Genomic DNA, 18,063 nt, shown 5'->3' with positions numbered 1-18,063 from the left:
GTACAATCCAACACACCTGTGAACTTCAGGCGTGTGCATGTGATATTGTAACATGCGCGAGGGGGGGATCAGTGGCGTGTGCACGAACTGTGATTGACAGTCAGATCTCACACAGCCCTGCGCTGATTGGACCAGAAGAACCGGGAGCGGTGGATTTTTGCAAAGCAAATAACAGGCTCCAGGTGGAGGTAGAAGCGCGGGTTTTTTTCTAAAACAAGCTGATTTATGTTGTTCTGTCGGAGAGCATAGTGTCGGTTTCAGTGAATATGATCAAAAAAATCTTGCCGACGGCAGCTTTAACCCCAGTGTGACAGAAGCTCAGTTGGATTTTTCTTCTGAATGAGGTGTTCACAGTTTTGAGCTATAAATAGGATTATTAAAAGATTATAAGGCTGCGTGTAAACAATACATGGACTCTCATTTGTTGTGTTCTTTAATGATCTGCGTGACTTTGCAAAGTTGTGGATCAAATCAATTTGCTGCTTACTAGGGAATAAGATTAGTAAGCAAAGTAAATTAAGGCAAAGCTAAATGTGACCTTTATTATAATGTGATAAGTTTGATTGATCATGATCAAGATTGCTTATATTTTGTAATTGTTTTAATAAATTAACAACAGATAAGTTTGATAAATTGCAGTTTAGGAATGTTTAAAATGAGTTTCAAATATAATGTTAGTTCACTGTATTCACACAGCATTGTTGTGTTTGTATCAGTTGGTATCAGAAGATTCCATTAAAGAAAAATATAATATATATTTAAAATACTTACTTACTTTATGTTGATTACTATAATTTCATGTGTAAATATTTTTTAATAATTTTTAACAAAATTGGGGACCTCTTAATTTTCACAATATAGGTGTATTACAGGCTTTAGCTGATCCATGAGCTACACAAGTTTTACACTCCCACTACCTATCATACTGTCTCCACAGAGACTTTAACCCCTGTGATCACTTCCTGTTTTCTAGTATAGAGTTCTGTTCCTCTCTCACTTTTCAGGTGCTTCTGACACTGTCGCCTCAGTAACTGATAAGCCCTTATCACAGTAGGTTTGTTTTTAAATGCATTTCCAGTTAATCAGTTGAATACTTTAAATTTCAGAATTTAAATCTGTCACTAATGCATTATACTGAAGGATGCATATAGTTTGTAGCTGTAGTTTATATGCTAATTTTAAGGCTTTGTACACTGTGTTCAGTGTTTGTACTTTGATCAAGGAGCTCTTCTATAGCATGTGACAGACCTCTGCACTAGAGAGACCAGTTGCCTATAATATTTGCCTAATGCCAGTGAAATTATGCCTTGCATGATCATTATAAACTGATCATATTTGGTATTAGGTTGATGACAACCTTGTATGATTTTCACATTTCTTTGCATTTATAGCTTTAGGTCATGTGCCTTCCATTGTGTTTTGTACTTAAAGGCAGGGTAGGTGATGTTTTTCATAAACAGTTTTTGTTATTCTGGTTGAAACTCTTCACATCCTGAATCAATAACAGATTAACAGAAGACAATAACAGAAGTACATATCTCTTCTGTGGAAGTCTCAGGACCAAAAAATGGTTGTCCAATCATTGCATTCGGACCGATTAGGATGTCCTACCTGCCTGTCAACATGTATTTCCCATACATCCGTGCACCCTGAATCACAACAATAAAACCTTTAATTGCAACCCAAAATCTTTGAAAATCTGAAAGTTTATAGCAAAATATTCTAATGTATTCAAGTATATAAGTTAGGGCCATAACAACTAATTGATAATGAAAATAATAATGAGCTGTGCTCTAAAAACATATGCCAGTCACTTTACTTTACAGTAGTGAATAACACATTTCTCTGGAAAAAATGCCTCTGAAAAATTGTGGAGGAATGCGGAAAGTGCATGACCCGAATTGTCCTAAACATGACAATGCTTAATAGCTTAAAACAAACTGTTCACAGCAAGATCAATAACTATAAAGATAACTATATTAGCATTCATACAAGCGGACGATATCTTTGTTTATTCTAAGCGTGTGCTTGTTTGCCACTTTAAATGCTTGTGCTCTTTACAGCAGGAAGGATTCTGATTGGCTGTCAATGTTTTCATCTTTTGTTAGTTGGAAAAAAAATGTTCTGAAACGGATTCTTGTTCCTCTGTCGTTATCGTTATAGCTGTGGTGGGAACTCTGCTATTCTTTAATATTGAGAATGATTTTTAGAACTGTATCTTATTTTTCTTTTTTTTAAAAATCTTTTATAGTTATCGTCCTTGGTGTGAATGGGCCTTTACGCCCAACAGGTTAGAGCGTTCAGACGGCAACGGATGCGGTCCGACAATGTGTTCAGTGCAGCGATTGTTCACGTACCGTCTATTTTTGCTGTTCTGCATGCGCTGAAGCATATACACTGAACAAAATTATGAACGCAACACTTTTGTTTTTGCCCCCATTTTTCATGAGCTGAACTCAAAGATCAAAGACTTTTTCTATGTACACAAAAGGCCTATTTCTCTCAAATATTGTTCACAAATCTGTCTAAATCTGTGTTAGTGAGCACTTCTCCATAGAATATAAGTGTAATATACTGTACATTTTACTATGTTAAGTATGCTTGATGTGGAATGTACAGTAGGCTTGAAATGCTACATTAACATAAATAATTACGTTTTTATGATCAGTAACTGTAAAGGGAATGAGGTGTAAACATGTTGATGCACCTGTTGATGCTCGTGATGGAGTGGTATCAAAACAATCATTGAGCAATCTTTTGATCTACTGAAGCAATCTTCACCAACACATTTATATATTCTGATGATTAATTGTATGATTTTACATGTACTATAAGATTCTGCGTTTATTTTCTACTTTTGTGTATTCTGCTTTTTTTCTGCTTTTTAATCACATTACTTCAATTCCCAATGATCTCATTCTTAAAAAAACTATCTCTTTTCTGCTCAGGGACCTACTGTTTAACCAAATCTACCCTCGGTTGGTGGAAAACTCAGTGGCCAGGGGTGTGTTTCTGGAGAGTCTGGAGCCCTACATTCTGAGCGAGCGGATTGGCTGTCTGACTGCACCTGTCATGAGAGACCTCCTCAGCTACTTCCAGGAGAACGGCATGATGGATAGTGTGGAGGGATGCCTGGTCCACATGGACATCACCAACCTGGACATACAACAGGTGTGTATGTGCATATTTTTCATAGCTGCAGCACATTATCATCGGTATTACTTTAGTCAACATAAGTCTACCTAAAAACATGGATGCTTGTAGGTGGTGCAGATGTGCTGGGATAACCAGCTGTATGACGCCATGATCTACGTCTTCAACAGTGGCATGAACGACTACATCAGCCCCATGGAGGTATGATTGTTTGTGTTCAATGTGTGTGCTTTGTGCTAAAAGGTGTTTTAAGGCTGGAATACACTACACAACTTTTAAAATCAGAACAGATTTTAAAACACTAGGCATTGTACACTTGCCAAATTTGTAAATGGTTATTGAGAATAATTGGGCATCATCATGGCACTCTGAATGCAACACTCATTCAGAAACAAGCACCTCATATAGGAGACACATGACAGATGAAAACAAACACGTATGTACCAGAGCTGACTGCAGTAGTTGCTGTAGCAACTTTGTGTTTATGAATCGCGAAGAAATCAAGCCAATCGCGTTTGGATTCGGTCTTGGTTGAGTTATAACCGTCTCATATTTTTAATGCAAAACAAAGTTATACAACACAATAATGGGGGATTCAGTTTGCCTAAAAGCTGTTCAAGAAGGAAAGATGATCCCCCAATGAATAAACACTATATTCTTTTTTTATATTCCTATGCAAACAAAAATAATTGTCAACACCCAAAAAAGCAAATACAACTATAATAAACAAAACAATGTAACGGATAGGTGCTTTACAGGAATTGGTCATTAGGTTGCACAATTCAATAAAGTGAAAATTGATGTGTGTGTCAGTCTTATCTGATGGTATAGTTCATCAAACAATGTCCAAAGTTGAAGCAGTCCCTTAGTAGATGAATAATCCAACCATTTGCGATGAATTCACTCCAAACGATAACAGTTCTCATGCATCAGACTCTTCCAAATCAGGAACAGTCATAAGTAAGCCAAAAGTCCCAAGCTTACATCCCTCTGGGGTTTAAATCCATATTTAGTTTGCATCATGCAGTGTTAAAGTCACAGATAAAGAGTCCATCTAAAATACATACAAATAAACAGTCTCAAACTTCTTAGCAACAAACATCATCATCAAGGCATACTCTTAAATAACAGGAAAGAAAACAAATCCTTACTTTAAGTTGAGCTTGAAATGGAACATTTCCCAACCAGGACATAGTTCAAATGCAGGTAAGCCATGCTTTCTACTGCTGCTGTTCTGCTAACTTCCTCTACCAACCCACCTTTACTTAAGGAGCACATTTAGGCACCATAGCACCCCTAGCAGTGAGGAAGAAAGACTGCAGATAAAATACTTTGTAACAGGCTTGTCTGTTACAGGGTTGACGTGGTCAGCATGACAAATTAGTATGGCTAACCTTTTAAGTAAAGTGGCTGATACAGTATGTCACTACGATGTCTTCTAAAACAGCTCAAAATATCAAACATGTTTGATATCCTCCAACTGGATGGAATCATAGTCTGAAGCTAAAAATAATCAGAATCTGAGGGCATCACAGTGTGATTTTCTGTGAAATCTGTCTACCAACTGCAATGGCCAAAATCTGCAGACTGGCACTGACTTACGGCAACTAGCATGAACTCGTCCAGACTGCAAATTGGGGCCAAAAACTGGGCAAATGTCATGCATTCCAGTTTTATTTTTATTTTTTATTCACACTCTGATGGTCTAATTGCCACACAAAGCAGAAACCTGGTAAGCCGTTGGGGACACCTCAAGGGTGTGTGTGCACATTTCTGATGTGTACATGTGAGTTTTTGCCCATAGAGTGTGGGTTTTTTGTGTGCGTTTCTAACCATTAGGCTAGAAAAGAAGATGAAAGGCGTGTTGTCAGAGGAATCTTCTGAACCCTAGATGAAAGGCGACCGAGAAAGGGATTCATTTGTTTCATGGCCAAAATGTCACACACGTACACACTGACCAAACACTCGTGCGTGTTATGCTGGATTATGTGACCATGTCTTGGAGAATAGACTACAGTGTTGTATACATTTTTATATTCAATACGATATGAGAAACACTTTCTCAGCAGGCTGCATTATGTTGTGAAAATAAAAAAAAAAAATTTTTTTTTTAAAGAGGTCATAAACTGAGAAATCTATTAATATCATTATACTATAAGAATGTCCTATAAGTTTCAGAACTGAAAACTTCCTTATTAGTCCAAAAGCAGCTTTTATTGTAACCAAGCCCAGCGAAAGACTCGTTGTTGGAATGTGCCTATGTAATAGATAGGTTAAAGACTGCCTCTGCTGAAGAAAATCAACGGCTACTTCATCATTGCAACTTTGGCCGCGCCACTGGCATGTTAGTGAGATGAGGAGGAGAGAGCGATACAGGATCATTGTAGGCCTACTAAAAATAACATTACCTTCCAAAGGATCCTAATGCTTGGAATGTGGTTATTTATTTTGAACAATGTGAATGGCTCAGTTCATTTCAATGTGGATTCACGCAGGCTTTGCAAACTGGCTTTTAAGATCTGGACTCGACAGTAATGCCACAACATAAGTAAATGTGTTAATTCTAATGCCTGATCTGTGACCATTGATTTCTGATATGTAATGATTCATGTACAGTCAGATGTCCTTTGTCAGATGTTCACTGGTTTCAGTTAGGGATGTTAATTTTCACAAATTCCCATGAACGATCGTCGTTTACATTAACGATCAATTAATTGTTAGCCTTAATACTGCAATATGCGTCTACTGCAGTGGCATATGGCCAACAGCATGACAGGTTCTGCAAATGTTGCTCAAAACGACTAATACAACGTGTCACCAACGCTGCTTCAGATGCGTGCTTGTCAGAATGTGTACGCTCTTCCTGGAACAACGCTTTGAAAACAGCAACTTAAACCCAATGAATTCACAACGATTTAATAAAATAGTGTTCTCATGTTATGTAATATGACAGTCCCAATCATAGTTATTATTTGTCGTGCATTGCAGTTTGAGCTGTGCCCTAAATGAACACCGGTAAACTGGAGCACTTTGCTAGCGCGTTATTTAACTCAAAGAAACGCATCCTATATTAGATGAATCAGATATATACAAAATAAACATAATATTACAAATTATATCTGCACAAAATGACGGGAATGCACAAGTGAACTTGAACTAAGTTACGTGCCATTGAGAATGACTGTTGTGGATGCGCTCTTCCTGGAGCAATGCGATGAAACACGGAAACTAAACCCGAATAATTCACAATGTTTTTACAATATTGTTCTCTTTATAATGTTATGTAATATGACAGTCCCAATCGTCATTAGTTGTGCATTGCTGTTTGAGCAGCACGCGCTGAAGCTGAAGATGATCACCGCACACTTTACTACAGCGTTAATTCTTAACCAGATGCATCCTATATGAGATGAATCAGATATACAGTGAGGAAAATAAGTATTTGAACACCCTGCTATTTTGCAAGTTCTCCCACTTAGAAATCATGGAGGGGTCTGAAATTGTCATTGTAGGTGCATGTCCACTGTGAGAGACATAATCTAAAATAAAAAATCCAGAAATCACAATGTATGATTTTTTTTAACTATTTATTTGTATGATACAGCTGCAAATAAGTATTTGAACACCAAAATCAATGTTATTATTTGGTACAGTAGCCTTTGTTTGCAATTACAGAGGTCAAATGTTTCCTGTAGTTTTTCACCAGGTTTGCACACACTGCAGGAGGGATTTTGGCCCACTCCTCCACACAGATCTTCTCTAGATCAGTCAGGTTTCTGGCCTGTCGCTGAGAAACACGGAGTTTGAGCTCCCTCCAAAGATTCTCTATTGGGTTTAGGTCTGGAGACTGGCTAGGCCACGCCAGAACCTTGATATGCTTCTTACAGAGCCACTCCTTGGTTATCCTGGCTGTGTGCTTCGGGTCATTGTCATGTTGGAAGACCCAGCTTCGACCCATCTTCAATGCTCTAATTGAGGGAAGGAGGTTGTTCCCCAAAATCTCGCAATACATGGCCCCGGTCATCCTCTCCTTAATACAGTGCAGTCGCCCTGTCCCATGTGCAGAAAAACACCCCCAAAGCATGATGCTACCACCCCCATGCTTCACAGTAGGGATGGTGTTCTTGGGATGGTACTCATCATTCTTCTTCCTCCAAACACGTTTAGTGGAATTATGACCAAAAAGTTCTATTTTGGTCTCATCTGACCACATGGCTTTCTCCCATGACTCCTCTGGATCATCCAAATGGTCATTGGCAAACTTAAGACGGGCCTTGACATGTGCTGGTTTAAGCAGGGGAACCTTCCGTGCCATGCATGATTTCAAACCATGACGTCTTAGTGTATTACCAACAGTAACCTTGGAAACGGTGGTCCCAGCTCTTTTCAGGTCATTGACCAGCTCCTCCCGTGTAGTTCTGGGCTGATTTCTCACCTTTCTTAGGATCATTGAGACCCCACGAGGTGAGATCTTGCATGGAGCCCCAGTCCGAGGGAGACTGACAGTCATGTTTAGCTTCTTCCATTTTCTAATGATTGCTCCAACAGTGGACCTTTTTTCACCAAGCTGCTTGGCAATTTCCCCGTAGCCCTTTCCAGCCTTGTGGAGGTGTACAATTTTGTCTCTAGTGTCTTTGGACAGCTCTTTGGTCTTGGCCATGTTAGTAGTTGGATTCTTACTGATTGTATGGGGTGGACAGGTGTCTTTATGCAGCTAACGACCTCAAACAGGTGCATCTAATTTAGGATAATAAATGGAGTGGAGGTGGACATTTTAAAGGCAGACTAACAGGTCTTTGAGGGTCAGAATTCTAGCTGATAGACAGGCGTTCAAATACTTATTTGCAGCTGTATCATACAAATAAATAGTTAAAAAATCATATATTGTGATTTCTGGATTTTTTTTTTTTAGATTATGTCTCTCACAGTGGACATGCACCTACGATGACAATTTCAGACCCCTCCATGATTTCCAAGTGGGAGAACTTGCAAAATAGCAGGGTGTTCAAATATTTATTTTCCTCACTGTAGATAGGCCTACACAAATTAAACACAATATTACAACTTAAATTTGCCCAAAACAAAAGGCTACGAAAGCACACGCAAATTTATAGTCATAATGAAAGTGTAAAATGGTCCCAAACATAACTCTCAGCACACACGCGCATGAACCTGCTTAATCGACGATCGATAAGTTTTATCGATTAAATGTACTATCGACAATTAATCGATCATCGATTAATTGTTAACATCCCTAGATTCTGTTATCTAATCTGTGATTAAATTATATATAGAAAGCGATCAAAGAATGCTCCCTTCACAGTCGCTGGAGGTGTTAATCAAACAGATCGAGTTTTTCAGTCCCTGAGTTCTGGACTCTTGCCAAAACTCCCATTATAATAGATGAATCTCTTATTTACATTGTGTTTGCACTGTTAGTTATGATGAAAGCATTCATGAGTGTGCAGAAATCGAGTTGTAATGATGAGACCACTACATTCATGCACTCAACATGTCTGTGATCGGCTACAATGCTCATCACTGCAACCTTTCATGCCACGAACTAAATACAATGCCATAGATCTAAATATAATGCTATAATCAACACTTTCCACGATTAGTTAACCTTTAGAGCTGTAATAGTTGTAATAGTTCCACATGTACTAATACTTAGCTATTTCATATGCAAAGATGTTAGCCAATCACAGCAGTGGGTGTTTACACTGAAGTCTCACAGCAGACACGCCCCTTAAAACAGAGCATTCAGATCAGAGGGCTAAAATCAGGGTAGGAAAAATGTCTTTTATTTCTTAATTAGGACCATTTTTGATGTAAAAATCACACTAACATTATAAGTGCACCCCAGGAAACATTATAAAACAATGCAGTTCATGACCCCTTTAAAAGTTAAAGAATGAAATCAAAAGGGACCCCTTTTTTTTTTTTTGGTTGTATCATACACAATCTTCTCAGATAAAATCAAATTGTGACAGCTTGCTTCATCTCTGAAGTGACTATTCTTTGTAGTTAACGTTAATTTAATAGCTGATTATTGTTAGGCTGTAGCTAAGCAGCTATGGAGCCATTGAAACATTTTCTTTTTTAAAAAAAAATTTCATAAATTTTAAATAATATGGTTTACGTATCATGTTGACTTGTAACAAATATTATGTTAAAATAAATTATTTTTATTTTATTTTTCCTGCTTTCCAGAAACTCTTTCAGGCAATTGGTCCTCATCTGCAAGAAGGAAAGCCTCTCACAGGTAGAACAGAGAACTGAACTACACCTGCAAACATACAAAACACATCCCACATACATCAAGACACCTGCCTAAACTAGGGTGACAAGATGTCCCCATTTTTTATGGCTGGAGCTATCCCAGAAAATGTCCCTGTTTTTTTTTTTACTGTGCATTGAAAAAGTGATTTTGTTTGATTTGGTAGAGTAGTTGGATTAGGTATCATTAACTAACAATTAACAATTTTTTAGAGCATTTATTAGTTTAGGTTAATGTTAATTTATAAATATAGTAATGATCGTTGTAGTGCTGAACTATTAGCCAAAATAAAACCAAATCCGCCATATGGCTTGCGATTATCAAATCACAAAGGCTGTGATTTAATTAAATAAATATAAGCACTGTGTGTACCAGAGTGAAGCTCGGCAATGTGTTCTTGTACGATATGATTTTGCACAGTGTGTGTAGGGTCTCAGTTCACAGTGAATGCTGCTCCACACAAACTCCATCTCTGAGTTTGGGTTGCATTAACATGCATTTAAGAACAGCAAATGTTGGCAACATGTGCCAACCATCTTGCATAAATATGCAAAAGCAGATGACATAAATTCCCGTGAAATCTGACCCGACAGCTCAAAATTTAAATCTTACCATAGTGAATTGGAATAAGGCAAGACAATGTGAACACTGTTTGTTTGTTTATTTATTTACTTGCACAATAATTTAATTAGTTAATTTAAGCAAAACATTTGTATTTGTATTTTTAAATAACTGTATTTTTTTATTCTGTAAAAGTATCACGTACTATGGTCAAAATGTACAAAACCTGCCAAGAACACTGATGTTAATAGATGATTAAAAGTGTAATAACAGTGTAATAACAAAGTAAAAAAAAAATATATATATATTTCTGAAATCTGGTCAGCTAATGCTAAACTGCAGTGTGTACATAATCACATTTTCCATTTGTTTCCTGTCACAGATGAACATGTTGTGATGGGAAATAAACTGCTGGTGTACATCAGGTGAGGTGACTTTGTACGCAAGTACTGCAATAATGCACAGTTGCAGGCCATAACACATCTGTTCTTTCTCCTCTGCCAGCTGTTGTTTGGCAGGACGTGCCTATCCGTTAGGTGACATTCCTGAAGATCTGGTGCCTCAGGTGAAAAACCAGGTAAGTAGTTTGATTAAACCCAGATAGCATTGAGCGAAAGTGTATTGTTTGGTTAGCAAGTGTACTGCTCATTTCTGCAGTCACACGCTCATGTTTCATACAGTTGAACACCACAACACTCATGTCTGTTCTGTTTGTATGGGGTTTGTATGAGTCACGCCACTTTTTCTGCCTCAGTTATATACAGCACAGATCTCATAGAAAACACAAGCGCGTGCGTGTTCAGTATTCTCAGCAGTTTGCTCTCAGCAGGGCTTTTACCTCTTTGTTGCCCATCCAAAGTGCTCAAGCGATTCGTTCTGGGATGGACGACCTCCAAAGGAACTTAAATACAGACATGGATCTCAACCTAAAGCTAGTCTCTCTCTCTCTCTCTCTCTCTCTCTCTCTCTCTCTCATACAGACACATAGAGTGCTGTCAAACTCTGTAGGTTTGAGTGAAAAGCGTGACAGACTGGGTTGTTTACCTCGATGATGTGTAGAAATGATCTGTACTCAGACAAGACTGAATGTTCTGGGAAAAAAGCTTTGGGTTTCAAGATGGGCTGCAGGATACACACTGTAAGAAAAAAGATTTATAGAAAAACAGAAAATGTGCGGGTAATTTTCTTTCAGGACATTATCGGTTAAGTTTACAGACAGGTTAAAACCCTAAAACACAACAAAACACTTATGTAAACACACACTTGTAAAAAAAAATATGTAAAATGATTAATTATGTAAAATAGTTACAGTACATTGGGTCCCATTTTTACAGACTTTTCTTAGAGTGCAGCATATCATATATATATATTAGGGCTGGGAATCGATAAAAAAAAAAAAAAACTAATTAATTGCACAATTTGCTGTAATTAATTGCGTTTCCCCCAAGCTTGTAATCATCAATATTTAAACTTAGAATCACCTAATTAAATTAAACAACACAGGAAAAAAAAAAAGGAACAGAAAATAGCCCTATATTAAAATAATATTAAACATCAATATATCAATATATTATTCTTTTTCAATAATTAATCAACATAATCAGTTTAACAGATTATTATTATTATTATTATTTGTATTTTTTTTACTAATTATCAAAATAAAATATAGTCCTACAAAGCTATTATTACCAGAGCATGTGATCAGAGCAGGTCATTTTACCATTGTTGCCCAGCGTATACCAGCTCAGCAAACAGAAGTCTACAGAGAAATTTCACGTTATTTGAGTGGACTTTACTTTTCCAGTGCTCGGTACATGATTGAAGCGTTTGGGCCGTTAAAGACACAGCCGCCGACACACACACATACACACACGGAACGGAGAGCGCGCCGCTGGGCCGTTAACGACAGAGCGCGCCGACACACACACACACACACACACACACACACACACACACACACACACACACACACACACACACACGGAACGGAGAACGCGCCGCTGGGCCGTTAACGACAGAGCGCGCCGACACACACACACGGAACGGAGATGGGGTGGGATGGCATATTTTCGGCCTTCTCAATAGCAGCCGCAACAGGAAATCATTAAAACGAGGCAAAAAAAAAAAAACTGCTGCGTTAATTATTTTTTTTTAATGCGTTAAACATTTCAAATTAATCTCAAAGATTAACCGTTAATTCCCCCAGCCCTAATATATATATATATATATATATATATATATATATATATATATATATATATATATATATATATATGTATATGTGTGTGTGTGTGTGGCTATATATATACAGTATATAATACATGTAAAACACAGTAGTGTACAAAGTACAATACAATATATGTAATGCAACAGGGAGTATTAAAATGAGAGAGGGATTTGTGACCTTGTGTGTGAATTTGGCATATCATCTTTTGGCCCCTAAGGGATCATGTTCAAAGAGACACATGTGCCCAGAGAGACTCCTGTTCCTCTTTGATCCTTCAACACACTGACACGCATGCACACATTCCCCTACAGTCTCTCTCTCTCTCTCACACACACACACACACACAGTGTCATATCTGCAGGTCCATGTCCTTGAGCCCACCCTCCTCCCTGCTGTAAAACACAACATTGGCGTCTCAAAGATGAGCACCTCCAAATGGTGCCCAATTACATCTTTTTATGTGTGTGTGAATGGGAGATAATGACTAACCTTTTTGTACGTGCTGCTCTCACACAAACACACACGCTAGTGGGAAACTGTACCACCTGGTCACCATGGCAACTAGTCAGCCCTGTACTGTACTCTGATGAGAATGGGTTGAATTTCAATTTAGTTATTGTGTAGAGGGATTGGCCCCTGAGTATATATGCAGAACAAATGAGAGAGATTTGAATATTACAGTGTTGTTTATTGTTGAATCACGGAAGCCACACCAGATATTTTGCCAAGAGATCTCTTATTTATTATTTGTATACATGTGTCAGACAGAGAGAAACAGGCATAGCAGAATAAGGCTTACAGGTGAGGAGGTCTTCATTCCAGATTTCTCTGTTCCCCATTTCTCTATTCCCTCACCCCATCATGCCAGCTGTAAATGGTTTATAGGTGTTTCTCCTCCCTCACCCCCTCATGCCTCTATTTCTCCTTCCTCTCACCCCGTCATGCCTTTATGTTTCTGTGAGTCAGTACAGTAAGGATTGAGCTTATATACACCACTCTGGGACTTGCAACTAATTTGCAAGGTAGAAAAACATGTTGCTTATGTTTGAAAATGGAACGTATACCTCATGCTTACACATGGTACAATCCACTTTCCATATTAAAGGTGCAATGTGTGATATTTCTGAGGATCTATTGACAGAAATGCAATATAAGATCCATAACTATGTTTTCAGTGGTGTATAAAGACCTTACTTAATGAACCATTATGTTTTTATTACCTTAGAATGAGTCATTTACATCTACATAACCGCGGCCACCCCCTTCTATGAAGGTCGACATATCGTGACGTCATGTTTCTACAGTAGCCGACAGTGAACAAACAGCGCTACAGAACGCGTTTCGTCACTAACTTGAATGAGAAGCAGCAGAAAAAGACGCAGCAGAATACTCAGGTTGTCCCTGACTCTGCAAACGTGGAGAAAAACATGCTGTCTGAACGACGCCTCGGACATCGTAACGTTAGCTATTTCCCCTTACCTAGCTGCTTTGATGCTCTTATCCACAGCTCTTATCTTATACTAACTAGCATGGAAACAGGCTATGGTAAAGTCAGTGAATAAAAGACTAACACAATGATGAACAAGTAAAAATAACAATCGCAATAACATGTGGTTTTACTGAATAATTAAGTAAATATAATTTAATATAAGATATAATATAAAGAACACTCATTGCTTGACTTGCTACTCTCTGCTGACTCAGACTCAGACGACGACATCTTCCGATCCTACGTCGGCAACCGTAGCTTCTCATTCGAGTTTTCAATTTGAGGGATACGCAGTGAGTAACTGACTGTTTGCAATTCGCAAATCTCACCACTAGATGCCGCTAAAAATCACACACTGCACCTTTAAGAAACTATTCCTCTGTGTATACATTTGTGGTACATTTGCATCAGTTGTAACATTCCTATCCTTGTAAAGAACATGCCAACTGAAGTATCATCATTAGTGGAACATCTCTGCTCAGTGAACGTTACATTGCACACATGCCGCTAAGCAAAATATAGCTCATCCCATATCTCTCATCAGCACACATGTACAACATACTCTGACACATACACATGACATACTCAACATACTCATACTCTGACACAGAATTGATTAAGAATTTATTTTTATGAAATTTGAAATTATTATGAAAATGAATAAAGAAAAATAATACTAAAAAATAACATTAAACAGTACATTTTTAGTTTTCAAGCAATAATTACAACCTCAGTTAATACGTTTTGGCCCGGTTTCACAGACAGGGTTTAGATTAAGCCAGGATTAGGCCTTAGTTCAATTAGGGCATTTAAGTGGCTTTTATAAACGTACCTTTGAAAAAAACATTACTGATGTGCATCTTGAGACAAAACAATAGCACAAATATATTTTAAGATATGTCAGTGCAAGTTGCTTTCCGTTAAAACAGATCAGACATGCATTTTAGTCCGGGACTAGACTTAAGCCAGGCAAGGCAAGGCATTAAAGGCTTTTACATTGGTAGATTCTTTTTTTTCCTGTTAATATATATTTCTTAAAGAATACTGAAAAAGTATCACTGTTTCCACAAAAATATTAAGCAGCGCAACTGTCAACTCTCTGTGATAATAATAAGAAATATTTCTTTAGCACCAAATCATCATATTAGACTGATTTCTGAAAGATCATGTGACACTCAAGACTGGAGTAATGATGCTGAAAATTTAGCTTTGACATCACAGGAATTAATTACACTAAAACATATTAATATTGTAAGCTATTTTAAATCGTAGTGATATCTCACAATATTACTGGTTTACAATTTTTTGTTGTTTTTTAATAAATGCAGCCTTTGTGGAGACTTCTTCCAAATCTTACCATCCCCAACATTTTGAACAGTGAATAAATTAATTTAGGCATCACAAAATTATAATATTAAGTATAAAAATGGATATTCATTTTGAGATTTGCTTAAAATTACATTCAACAGTGTTTAATTAGTGTTTTTAAAGATTAACTTTAAGCGTTAGATTACAGCAAAGGTAATCCTAAATGTACAAAAAAAAAACAGCAGTATGCACAATTAAATATCCAGTATTGACCAATACTCTACCTCTTAGTTAAAATAAAACTCCAATATCTGCCTATAAGCAATATGATAGTGATATATCATTCATCCTTAATTATAGTTAAAAATATCTTTATTATCAATTTATACAGTATTTACAGGATTCATTAAAAAGCAGTGTTGTGCATTTTATATGGTATTTCTGAATCCATTCCAGGTGTTTGAGTTCCTCATTCGTCTGCACTCGGTGGAGGCTGCACAGGAAGAGGAAGTGTATCCCTACATCCGTACTCTCCTGCACTTCGACACTCGAGAGTTCCTCAATGTCCTGGCGCTGGTGTGCATCAGTTAATCCAACTCAATAAGTATTACTCAATGCATGAGTGCTCTAGTAATGTGTTATATGTTCTAGTCAGGGTGTACTGTAGTTAATTTGCCCTTTCAGATCTGAATGTTCCACATATCCTTGCTTCACAGACATTTGAGGACTTCAAGAATGACAAACAGGCTCTGGAGTATCAGCAAAGGATTGTGGACATTTTACTGAAGGTGACTGAAACATATTTCACACTCTTTGTTTTTTTGCCCCCCTTTGTCACTTACACACACACACACACACACACACTTTCCCTCTATTTGTGTAAAAAGCTTTAGTCATTGGAATGTAAATCATGTGAATGGATCATTTTATCTGCTGGAGAACTGGCTCAGTCCTGCAGTCTTCCTCCCTTTCCTCATCACAGCTCATTCAAGAGTCCTCAGCAACTTAAATCGTCATCAATCATCTCTCTCTCTCTCTCTCTCTCTCTCTCTCTCTCTCTCTCTCTCTCTCTCTCTCTCTCTCTCTCTCTCTCTCTCTCTCTCTCTCTCTCTCTCTCTCTCTCTCTCTCTCTCTCTCTCCTGGGAAAGCCTGTGTCAATGTTTTTGAAGTAAGATAATACTACTCTGAAAAAAATTCGGAGTAGCATTTACTTGAAAAGAGCTAGGAAACAAGCATGTTTTCAAGTAAGGCTACACACAATTCTTGATGGCTTTAATTAGAAATTCCCAAGTAAAGTTCTAATTACTACAATCTTTTTATTAAAACTCCTGACTGCTTACTATTTTTGTTTTACGTTACTGTAATTCATTTGTGAAGTATTAATACTTATAATGTGTTTAGTAAAAATATCTGAACATAAGCCAATTACACTAATAGACAACATTTTACTTAATTATTTATATTCAATGTCTGAATTGTAAATATATTACCAATTCATACAAAAAATAAAGCAGTTCTAGCGCTTGCATTAATGTCTGTCATGTTAAAATGTAAAATAATATACTTACAAGCCAAACACAGATGTAGTTTGCTAATGACTGCTATCTCGGATGACTGCATTAGCTAGCAAATCAGTTTGTTAGGATGTAAACTCAACTTGGTTAGATGTATTAATTGTTTAACTCGGCAACATGTTAACTTGGTTATCCATGTGCATAATAAAACAGAACTAAAATTACAGACGTTATCCAAAATCCTGTTAACATTCAGGAGACCATGCACACCAACATTATCAATAACTCAGTAAAAAGATCCTGCACCATGACTGCAAAGTTAAAAACTTAGATGTTTCTAAATGGCTTAATAATTTAAAATTGTATCACTTACCGTGGTTTAATCTCCTTCCTTGAGTGAAATCTTCTGAAATGCAATGGAAAAACTTCCATTGGACAAGACACATTGAATTAAATATGACTCTGAAGTTGAACGACTGCAATAGTATTTTCTTGCAAAATATACTCAAATAATCTTTGTTTTATTTACAACTTCAGAAAAAACATGTTTACAGTGTCTATACACACATTAACAAATTCTGTGTGTGTGTACACTTTCCAGGTTATGGTGGACAATTCCGACTTCACCCCATCTCAGGTCGGCTGTCTTTTCACCTTCTTGGCACGACAACTTGCCAAACCAGATAATACCCTCTTTGTTAACCGGAAGCTGTTTGACCAGGTGAAGTGTCTCTATGCTTTTTTCAGTCCTTTTTTTAGTGTCTCACCTTTTTCCATCTACAGTGTTCTGGCTTTTTTAAATGTTTTATCATAGCTGTAATGGTAACGGCAAAAGATTTCTAAGAAGGTGTTAGTTTTGGTAAAGACAATTAGCAGCTTCTGTAAAAATAGCTCACCCGCATTAGAAGCGTTATGCTTGCTTTTCTGCATGTTAAATATTTCATGATTTTGCACCCTGCACTGGGGCCTGATCTAAATTAGATCACATCAATTTAAAATTGAATACTGTCAGGAAAGTTGACACTTGTGATTTCAGTATTATTCAACCTTTCCTACATGGGAAGATGTTTTGTTGAAGTGTCTTTTATCTGTTGCTCATTGTCTTTTGCAGGTTCTAGAGTTTCTATGTAGTCCAGATGATGACTCTAGACATACTGAAAGACAGCAGGTATAAACACAACACCCGTCTTAAAACGCTGCTTAATTTGACTCAAGATTAGTTAAAAGATTGATTGATCTTCACATGATGTGTTGATTTTGGTTGTGTCAGGTTCTGCTGGAGCTGCTGCAGGTCGGTGGTGTGGTCCAGTTTGATGAGGGCCGTCTCCTTGAGCTCGCAGAGAAGGCAGAGTTGTAAGAAATCAAAAAGCAGAACAGTTTAGCTTCATCCACCAAACAAATAAACAGCTGAAGTGTTTCGACTTTAGTCAAAATGAGTTTGCCCCCCTTTTTGTTTTTTGAAAGATCATCCATCTTCTACAGTACAACATAAGCCATTCGTAGATCAAAACGAATCATCATTTTTAAGGGT

The 18,063-nt window shown here is 37.3% G+C and overlaps 1 protein-coding gene across 1 annotated transcript in view; it reads left to right on the top strand.

Annotated features, from left to right (window-relative positions):
• vps8 (VPS8 subunit of CORVET complex) overlaps positions 1 to 18,063 on the top strand; it is a 136,636-nt gene that overhangs the window by 46,069 nt on the left and 72,504 nt on the right. The window contains exons 21-30 of the mRNA XM_084091643.1: positions 2,949 to 3,171; positions 3,265 to 3,354; positions 9,367 to 9,418; positions 10,377 to 10,419; positions 10,499 to 10,571; positions 15,475 to 15,594; positions 15,735 to 15,806; positions 17,134 to 17,253; positions 17,644 to 17,700; positions 17,803 to 17,885. Of these exons, the coding sequence (XP_083947769.1) occupies positions 2,949 to 3,171; positions 3,265 to 3,354; positions 9,367 to 9,418; positions 10,377 to 10,419; positions 10,499 to 10,571; positions 15,475 to 15,594; positions 15,735 to 15,806; positions 17,134 to 17,253; positions 17,644 to 17,700; positions 17,803 to 17,885 (933 nt within the window). The remainder of the gene's footprint in view (positions 1 to 2,948; positions 3,172 to 3,264; positions 3,355 to 9,366; positions 9,419 to 10,376; positions 10,420 to 10,498; positions 10,572 to 15,474; positions 15,595 to 15,734; positions 15,807 to 17,133; positions 17,254 to 17,643; positions 17,701 to 17,802; positions 17,886 to 18,063) is intronic.

This window comes from Abramis brama (assembly GCF_963993115.1).
Source record: "Abramis brama genome assembly, chromosome: 2".
NCBI lineage: Eukaryota > Metazoa > Chordata > Actinopteri > Cypriniformes > Leuciscidae > Abramis > Abramis brama.
Note: the sequence above shows the minus strand (reverse complement) of the source record. Positions and strands in the feature narration are given on the sequence as shown.